Genomic DNA, 9,618 nt, shown 5'->3' with positions numbered 1-9,618 from the left:
TTTAGGTTTGAAGATGTAATGAGGGAAAAATAGTCTTTAAACTTAGGATTTTTAGTTCAAGACATAATAAGGGTAAAAAAGTCTTTTCCATTTCAAAAACTAATACCTCACTCACGGTGTTAGGATTTGTGGGTTTAAATGTAATAAATGAAACGCAAGAGGGGTGGATGTAATAAGGGCAAATGCTAGGGGAGGTGGATATAAATTTCCCTATATTCTATAGTATGAATTGTGGGTTGCCAAACCATTAAAAGTAGAGAAATTTTTTTTTGTTATTTTTTTTTATAAATTAATAGCAATAAGGGTTGTTAGGGTTATAAGAAATTCTTTGTAAATACAAAAAGGTGTGCGAAAGAGGGCTTGCAACAGCTTCTCCATTACGAGTGAAACTACTCTCATCAATTTATGGATGTAGGCATCTCACCAAACCATGTATATCTTTGCATTGTGGTTGTGTGATCTCTTTTTTCCTAGTTCGTTATATTTTCTGCATCGTGCATGGATTTTTTTCTCTTTCTAGTAAACCGTGGAAACGGACTGAAATTACCTTGTAAAATATCCATCCAACTAGTTCAAACTATAGTGGATAGGTTTTTGTTCCTACATTCCTCACATGAAATGATATCTCTACCCCTTGAGAATAAAATCGTTTCGTTGCTCCTCATCGGCATGTCATACATTGGATCGGGCTCCTCTGTGACGCAACTAGGGTGCCAATGCACATCCGATAACCTAGAACATCCAGGCCCAGAACCCAATATTACACAAGCATACACCTGAAGAAGGTCCAAACCATCTGATGTGCACTACCACCTCTTATGCGTCTGATGTGCCACATAGGAGCCCTATCCCCACTTGCTCAGAGAACCCTCTTTTTTTTTTTTTAATTATACATTTAATTGTGTCGAAAGGATGATGTAGCAATCCTTTTAGGCTACTTTTTTTGTACTTTATTTTGTGAAATGGTAAATTCCATTTAAACTCATGTCAGGAGAGTTCCGGCTTCTTTCATTTCATTTCATTTCAATTATCCTTTAAAACTTAAAAATTTCATTATGTACAGAACTGTTCTGTGAGATACAATTACATATAAGAGTTCCAAGAGGAGGAATCCCAAGCAAGTGAATTCCACCAAAATCCAGTACAATCCCATCAAAATGGATTCAGATTGGTTCAGGATTATCTCTATCTCAATTTCTCTACTTGATCAAGGAAGCAATGGCAAGGCAATTACTGGCTAGGCTTATCAAGGTTGCATCTTGGCTGGACATGGGATTTTCAACCCCTGGATCGCCCGGGCCATTGCCGGGACCGTCGCCCGGACCATCGCCGGGACCGTCGCCCGGACCATCGCCGGGACCGCCGGTACTCCCAGAGAAAAAATCATTGCAATCACCAAAATCCGTCACAACCGCACTGAGCATGCTATTGACAGTGCCAATGTCATGAATTTTAATGGCATCCTCTGCTTCCTTAAGGTTATCTAAGGCGTCATTGTAACTGTCCTTGCAGTCCTTTAGGGAGGAAGCAGTTTTAGGGTCGGTATTAGGGTCCTGGGCCTTCTTTAGGGCTTCCGCGGAGGCAGAAATGGTATGATCTTTGCAGGCCTGGATTTCGCCGTTTAGGATGGTGATCACATCGACCATGCCATGAAGGTAGGGTCTGAGGGAGGAGAGGCAGAGATCTGGGTAGTCAGTTGACTGGCAAACATGATTGATGGCTGGATCCATTATGACATTTAGGGGGTTACTGGGTGTCGGTGCGGGTGTGTTTGTGGTAGGCGAAAGGGTTAACTTGGGCGGTGGCGCCGCCGTTGCAGGTGATGGTGATGAAGCCGGCGTCAGGGATTGTGGAGGGTTGTGGAGTTTACGATTAGAGTTGGTAAGGTTGCGAGGCACGCAAAGGGCCTCAGAAGAGTAGAAGAAGAAGAGGGAAGAGAGAGAAACAATGAGAACTAGATGATGATCAGACCCCATTGTGGACTTGTGGAGAGAGGGAAAAGAGAGGAAACCATTAACCACACAGAAAAATTGGAGACGGACAAAGGGCTTGAAAGAATTTTGGGGAGGAAGAGAAGAAAGACGAGTTTTAGGCATTTTAGTGGGAACTGGGAAGGGGTTGGTTGGTTATCCATGCAATTGGGGAGAAGTTAACGGTTGTTTTGTTATATTTGGGTAGCTGTTTTGGCTTTTAATTGTTTGGCTTTGGTTTTAGGTATTCGTATCGGACTGACACTTACCGGTATTGATATTCATCGGTATAAAATGATACATACCGATATCGATATAGGCCAAGACCGATATGATCTCGACAACATCTAATATAGTCTAATATGACTGATACATAATGACGTTGATATAGGCCAAGTCCGATTTGATCTCAATACCGATATTAATAAAATCTTTACAGTACAAAACAAAAGCCTGACTTCATAAAACTCCACAAATTTGTGTAGAAACACAATCCTAAAAACGATGTAGAAGATAATGGAAAAAAAAAACTATATACATAGGTTTACGAGATTCAACAAGATTGCCTAAGTCGTTGGTGAGATGAGATTTCCCTTATTATCAATGAAAAATGCGCTCGTCCTCACACCTCTCAGAATGGAGAGCGGGATCGCTGTTCTATGGGGGGTCTGCATCAATACTCCCTGTTAAACTGCGATGGAATACAAGATATCGTACACCAACAATTTCTTGGGTTTTCATTCAAATTCAAACTCATAAATAAGGCTCATGGTGCATTCCCAATCTATTTAAGACCACTTGATATGCATTCTCGGAATAGATTCTAGATCTAAAACACATCTTGAAGTGAGAAAACAAAACCACCAATAAGTTCTTATGTATATTAAGATGATTAAGAGCAACAGAAGGATCATCACACTAAGAAAAGAGATAAAACATTCGGAATTAATTAAGACGATTCCATGGTAGAACCATATGCATATGAATTAGGAAATCTACCATGAAACTAAATCAGGTTTCATCAAAGTCTAGAACACAAATCTCATTTTTGCAAGATATGAAGGATTAGTCTTCATGATTAGTCTTCACAACAGTAACAGGACACACAGCACTGTTCACCACATAGTTGCTAACACTACCCAACAGAACCCTGCATTAACAAACAAATTGGTAATCAGTGAATCCTACTCTAATAGTCTAACACTACCAAAGAAACCAAAATTTGTAGATTCTCACTCAAAAATCAGACAAAAATTTATATAAAGATCCAATTTTTGCATACCTCTTGATCTTGCCAAGCCCTCTATTTCCTATGATGAGGCAGCTAAGAGGAATTTTTTCAATGGCTTCACATATCTTCTCACGAGGGTCTCCCCAAAATATCTTAGTAACAACCACAATCTGCTCATCACATATATCAGATTAACAACAATACCTTCTTTCACTGTTCTGGACCTGAATTTTCAACTCTAAAAAGGAAAAGCAAGTTACCTCTTTCTGCCTGGCCACAGTGTTGAGTATATCCAAGATCTCTGCATCAGGCCTCATTCCATATTTCTTCATTATCGCAGGATCAGAAAATTCAGTAAGAGGGATCAAGGCTGTTGAATCAAACAGATACAACTGATCTGAGAAATATTCATTCAAGCTCATATAAAAAATGTGAAATTCGTAGTTATTGTATTTAAATACTAAGAATCTAAAGATCAATAGGGACTCCTCAGTCCTTAGTCATCAGTCTTCAGTTCAGCCCTTTCTCCGATGAACTATAGTAGCTCAAAATTCAAATGGGTCTTCAATAAATCAATGAATCTGCTCTAATCTTCATGTAAACACACACACAAATACAGACATGATTCCATGGTATAGCTCTATTAATCGAATCTAAAACAATCAAAATAGATTGGATCTCATCACGGAAACCCCAGATTGCGATTCATGAATAAAGCAACAAGAATAACAACGAAAGAAACACAAAATATATGTCGATCGAAAGGGAAATAGAGAGGAAAAAAACTTACGGGAACCAGTGGCTTCCCAAAGCTGAATCTCAGTCCCCTCGAAATATCCTCCGGGCTGAACGTTTATGAGGATCAACTGATCTCCGTCACGGACAATGTTCTCCACTGCCCATGTTAGGGCTTTCTTGCTGCAGGGAGAGAAATCCACGGCCACTCCCACCCTTCTCTCTCCTTCCATCTCTCTTTCTCTCTCTCTCTCTCTCTCTCTCTCTCTCTCTCTCTCTCTCTCTGTGTCTCTCTCTCTATGATGGAACTATGGAAGAACAGAACCAGAGATGGATATTTTAATAAAGAGAAGAAAAAGCGCAGTAACACGACACCAGACTTGAAGACAAAAAAGACGATACCGCAACCCAGTAAGAGAAAATAAAAAGAGTCATATACGTTGATGATCGTTTTTTGACTTTGAGATTGCCAGGAAAAATATCCAACTTGTCAAGGGTGTCAAAGTTCAGTCCGAACCGGCCGGATCAACCGAAATTGATTGGCTCAAAAACAGACCAAATTCGATTCAATCCGATCGAATTGACTAATTGACACCCTTACAATATGCCTTGTTGGGGAAGATTAGCAAAGATCTGAAAATTTCTAATAGTTTAATTATTAAAAAAATTGATGTGAATTCATCACATGCAAAATTTCGGGTTGATTTATGATCTATTATGTTAATGTGGCTTATGCCTTTCCTTTCATATCCACACATCTCACACTAGTCCCTTGTTAGCGCTTGTTTACCCTATCCTATCTTATTTTATTGTTGAAGGTTTGAAATACCCTTGATGTTCTACATCAAGGTTTGAAATACCCTTGATGGATTTGGCTGGGTTTGGGATGGAAACTTGATGCTCTTGTGCTTTTGTTTGCGCTTTCCAAGTGTGATTGTGTTGATCTTATGTTCTACAAGGGCAAATTTCGAGTAAAATTCTATTTGGAAAATCTGGGTTTGATCTTATACCCTCGTAGATCGAACTATTCTAAGAACAAATCCTCAAGGGCAAATAAAAGATGACTCAACCCCCTAGTTGAGTGATTGCCCCCCAACCTTCTAATGTAACACGAAGGGCATTCCCTTACCATTAAAGATGAAGAAATATTTGTTGTTCAGAGAATAGAATTGGGATTCAACCACAGAAAGTTAGTTTTACTTTTGTCTCAGATGGCTGCCCCTCTGCCCCGAATGAAGAAATCAATGACTATTACAAAGAAAGTGCAGAAAATCCCTTCTTTCTATGTCTAAGGAGGATCCATTTCTCTTATGGCCTTTATTTTGGATGGATGTACGATGTCTTGTATTCTATCACAGTTTAACCCAGGGAGTACTAGTGCAGTGCCTCAACAGGCAGGACGACGGTCCTGTTAGGTTTTTTCACTATATATTTGTAACGAGGGTTTCTTTCTCTGTAATGCAAGCAATACTGAGAGGTGTGAGAGACGAGTATTGTAACTCTATTCTCCATTGATAGTGAAGTAAGATCTCATTTCACCGGGGACATAAGCAATCTTGTCGAACTTCATAATTCAGTGTGCATTGCTTGTTTTTATTTTTTCATTATCTTTTGCATCGTTTTAGGGTTGTGTTTCTACAAATTTGTATCAGAGCTCTATGCTTCTGTTGTCTAGGGTTTACTATCACGATGGCAAAGAAGGGATCGAATGTTAAGTATGATATCGAGCGGTTCAATGAGAAGAACAATTTTACTCTCTGGTGTCAAAGGATGAAGGATCTTCTGATACAATATGGTTTTGCGAAAACATTGTTAAGGAAGTCGAAGAAACCTGTAAAAATTATTGACGAAGATTGGGAAGAGATGAAGAAAAAGGCGATAAGTGTTATTCGATTGAATCTTTCTAATGATGCTCTATAATATGTTGTGGGTATTGAATCTACACAGCAGTTATGGACGAAACTTGAAAGCATCTACATGACGAAATCCTTAACGAACAAGTTGTTCATGAAGAAGCAATTATATTCTCTACAAATGGAAGAAGGTAGGGATCTATTAGAGCATCTTAACATGTTTAATTAGATCGTAAGTAAACTTGTAAACCTAGAGGTTAAGGTTGAGGATGAAGACAAGGTGTTATTGTTGTTGTCATCGCTCCCAGAATCATATAATCACCTAGTAACAACTCTCTTGCATGGGAAGGAGACCCTTGAGATGGATGAAGTCACAGCTGCCCTTATATCTAATGATACAAAGAAGAAGGCTAGTAGTACGAAATCTCAAGGAGAAGGTCTTTTCGAAGGTGACAAGGAACAGGAAGAGGGAGATCAAATCAGAAGGGATCTGGGAAGAGCCGATTGAAATCAAAAAGGGCAAAGACAAAGGTCTCTTGTTACTATTATAAGAAAGAAGGTCATCTGAAGAGAGAGTGCTTGAAGAGGAATACAGACTTGAAGAAGAAAGGTGTAGATAAGGCATTTGAGGAAGCTCGCGTGGTTGACAGTTCAGATGGAGATGATGGAGATATACTCTCTATATCATCAGGTAAGAATCAACCTTTTGATTCTTGGATTTTAGATTCTGGATGTTCATATCACATGTGTTAACATAAGGATTGGTTTGATACATATCAATCATATAATGGTGGGTCTGCCCTAATAGGGAATGATGTTGTATACAAGATCATTGGGATAGGAACTATCAAAATCAAGATGTGTGATGGGATAGTAAGAACTTTAGAAGATGTGAGATATGTACTAGAATTAAGGAAAAACTTAATATCTTTGGGGGCACTTGACTCAAATGACTACAAGTACATAGCAGAAGGTAGAGTTCTCAAAGTTATTAAGGGTGTCAAGGTTGTCATGAAAGGACAGCTAACTAGAAACTTATATAGACTCATAGGGAGCACAGTTATAGGTAGAGCATCTGTGACTATAGATGCAGGATCTGATATAGATGATACCTATCTATGGTATATGCCGTTAGGGAATATGGGAGAAAGAGGACTGAAGGAGCTTCATAAAAGAAAGCTGTTAAAGGAAGTGAAAACTTGTAAATTGAACTTCTGCAAGTATTGTGTGTTCAGGAAACAATGCAAAGTTAGTTTTAAAATTGCAAAACATAACAGTAAAGGGGTGCTTGAATATGTACACAACGATGTATGGGGTCCTTCAACAATAAAATCTAAAGGTGGGGTAGAATGCTTTGTGACCTTTGTTGATGATTACTTAAGGAAAGTTTGGATCTACTTCATGAAGCATAAAACTGAGGTGTTCACTAAATTTAAGAAATGGAAGGCTAAGGTAGAAAGGAAGACAGGAAATAAAATTAAGTACTTAAGAACGGATAATGGAGGAGAGTACACATACAAGTCGTTTCTAAAATTATGCAAAGCTGAAGGGATTACACGTCACTTCACGGTTACAAAGAACCACAGTAAAATGGTGTAGCTGAAAGGATGAATAGAACACTTCTAGAAAGAGCTCGGAGTATGAGACTGAATGTAGGGTTGAGCAAGAGATTTTGGACAGAAGCAGTGAATATGACATGTTTCCTCATCAACAGGTCTCCATCAAAGGCAATTGATTGTAAAATTCTCGAAGAGGTATAAATAGGAAAATCAGTAGATTATTCTATTATAAAAATATTTGGTTGTCTAGCCTATACAGATGTTGAGAGTGAGCAGCGTTCCAAGTTAGACTCAAAGTCTAAACAGTGTATCTTTCTTGGTTTTAAGAAATACATAAAGGGATTCAAGTTGTGGTATCCAAGTTCACAGAAAGTTGTAGTTAGGAGGGACGTTATGTTTGATAAGTCTCATATGGTGAAGTCAAATTGTAATTCACAAGCAGTTAATGAAAATAAAGAAAGTTCTACTATGCAGGTGGAGATAGGTGGGTCAGAAACAACAAGAGAGAATGAGTCATCAAGTGACTTATCAGGACAACAGGAAGCAGTAGAAGTTCCTTATACTGTGATAAAGGGTAAAAGGAAGCGTACTCACAAAGCACCTATCAGATACGGGTTTAAGGACATAGTTGCCTTTGCCCTCACTGTAAGTACAGGTGATCTATCTTCCTACCATGATGCTTTGAGTGATGCACAACATGATAAATTGATGGCAGCTATGATGGAGGAAATAGAGTCTCTCCAGAAGAACAAGACTTAGGAGATTGTGAAAAACCCCAAGAGAAAAAAAATCATTGGGTGTAAATGGGTCTTTAGTAAGAAAGAGACAGCATCTGAGAAGGAGCGTGAAAGGTATAAGACCAGACTTATAGCCAAGGGCTATACACAGAAGGAGGGGATAGATTGTAATGAAATATTCTCTCTAGTGGTGAAACACACTTCGATCAGAGTACTACTTGCTTTAGTGGCCATGTCTGATTTAAAGCTTGAACAGCTTGATGTGAAGACTGTATTTCTTCATGGTGACTTAAAGGAGCAGATTTATATGGAGCAGCTTAAAGGTTTCAAGATGCAGGGAAAGGAAGATCAGGTTTGTCTGTTTAAAAAGTCATTTTATGGTCTTAAGCAATCTTCTAGGCAGTGATGCAAGCGCTTTGATTCTCACATGATGAAGATTGGCTACATAAGAAATGAGTATAATAGTTGTGTTTATTATAAAGTGTCAAATGATAATTCCATGATTTTGTTAGTGCTTTATGTTGATGACATACTCATTGTTGCAAAGAACAAACATGATGTAGTCTCTTTGAAGTCTTTGTTGAGTGCTGAATTTGAGATGAAAGATCTTGGTGCTGCTAAGAAGATCATTGGTATAAAAATCCTTAGAGATAGAAATGCAGGTAAACTTTGGGTATCTCAGAAGAGATATATTAAAAAGGTGCTAGAGCATTTCAATATAGAAAAGGCTAAGCCGGTTAGCACTTCGTTAGCCAGCCACTTCAAGTTATCTGAAAGGGAATGCCCTACAACACATGAGGAGGTGGAGCATATATCTTAGGTCCCCTATGCTAGCACAGTTGGGAGTCTCATCTATGCTATGGTTTGTAACAGGTCGGATTTGTGTCATGCAGTCAGTGTTGTTAACAGATACATGAGTAATCTAGGGAAGGAGCATTAGAATGCAATTAAATGGATCTTCAGATATTTGAGCAAGACTAAAGATATAGCTGTTATGTTCAGTGGTAAGGGAATTTTCACAGAATTGACGGGTTATGTTGATTTCAACTATGCCGATGATTTGGACAAGAGGCGGTCTACTACATGGTTTGTATTTAAATTGGTTGGTGGACCCATATCATGGAGGCCGATGCTTCAATCTACAGTTGTATTGTCCACTACAGAGGCAAAGTACATGGCGACAGTTGAGGCTGCCAAAAAAGGAGTTTGGTTGGCTGGATTGGTTTAGGAGTTGGGGCTGGAGTTAGGAGGTACAACGTTACATTATAACAGTCAGAGTGACATACATCTTACAAAGAATCAGGTGTTTCATGCAAGAACAAAGCATATTGATGTGAGATTTCACAAGATTAGGGAGCTTGTGTCAGAAGGCAGTATTCACTTGAGAAAAATTCATACGGATCTCAATCCTACAGATATGTTTACCAAACCAGTCACTACAGAGAAGTTTGAGTCCTGTTTGGACTTGATTAATATTATTCATTGTTGAAGATGATGAACGCACCAAATAGGTGTAGGTTTGTACCTCTAATG

At 38.7% G+C, this 9,618-nt stretch overlaps 2 protein-coding genes across 4 annotated transcripts; both read right to left on the bottom strand.

Moving 5' to 3' along the window:
- Positions 1 to 872: 872 nt before the first annotated feature.
- On the bottom strand, positions 873 to 2,685 carry LOC122058009 (pectinesterase inhibitor 10-like). Its single transcript, XM_042620385.1, has one exon. It carries the CDS (start codon positions 2,094 to 2,096, stop codon positions 1,200 to 1,202), a length of 897 nt encoding a protein of 298 aa, XP_042476319.1. The 5' UTR covers positions 2,097 to 2,685; the 3' UTR covers positions 873 to 1,199.
- Positions 2,686 to 2,817: 132 nt separating this feature from the next.
- Positions 2,818 to 4,317, bottom strand: LOC122058018 (universal stress protein PHOS32-like). 3 transcript variants are annotated; one of them, XM_042620412.1, is made up of 5 exons: positions 4,236 to 4,317; positions 3,992 to 4,187; positions 3,462 to 3,571; positions 3,253 to 3,371; positions 2,818 to 3,120 (listed from the first exon to the last, which is right to left on the bottom strand). In XM_042620412.1, exons 2-5 carry the CDS (start codon positions 4,167 to 4,169, stop codon positions 3,036 to 3,038), a joined length of 492 nt encoding a protein of 163 aa, XP_042476346.1. In that variant the 5' UTR covers positions 4,170 to 4,187; positions 4,236 to 4,317; the 3' UTR covers positions 2,818 to 3,035. The 3 variants fall into 3 exon arrangements, with proteins under 3 accessions (XP_042476346.1, XP_042476338.1, XP_042476329.1); XM_042620404.1 differs by having other exon boundaries at positions 3,992 to 4,199; positions 4,236 to 4,256; XM_042620395.1 differs by lacking the exon at positions 4,236 to 4,317 and having other exon boundaries at positions 3,992 to 4,218.
- Positions 4,318 to 9,618: the final 5,301 nt, after the last annotated feature.

This window comes from Macadamia integrifolia, chromosome 2, assembly GCF_013358625.1.
Source record: "Macadamia integrifolia cultivar HAES 741 chromosome 2, SCU_Mint_v3, whole genome shotgun sequence".
Lineage (NCBI taxonomy): Eukaryota > Viridiplantae > Streptophyta > Magnoliopsida > Proteales > Proteaceae > Macadamia > Macadamia integrifolia.
This window is presented reverse-complemented; position numbering and strand designations above follow the sequence as displayed.

What these genes read in the sequence shown, in the direction of transcription:
- LOC122058009 (XM_042620385.1), bottom strand. Translation starts at nt 2,096, where the DNA reads ATGCCTAAAACTCGTCTTTCTTCTCTTCCTCCCCAAAATTCTTTCAAG.
- LOC122058018 (XM_042620412.1), bottom strand. Translation starts at nt 4,169, where the DNA reads ATGGAAGGAGAGAGAAGGGTGGGAGTGGCCGTGGATTTCTCTCCCTGC. An exon ending in TTGGGAAGCCACTGGTTCCC is followed by an intron (nt 3,572 to 3,991) that starts GTAAGTTTTTTT and finishes TTGATTCAACAG; the next exon opens with CCTTGATCCCTCTTACTGAA. An exon ending in CTGTGGCCAGGCAGAAAGAG is followed by an intron (nt 3,372 to 3,461) that starts GTAACTTGCTTT and finishes TGTGATGAGCAG; the next exon opens with ATTGTGGTTGTTACTAAGAT.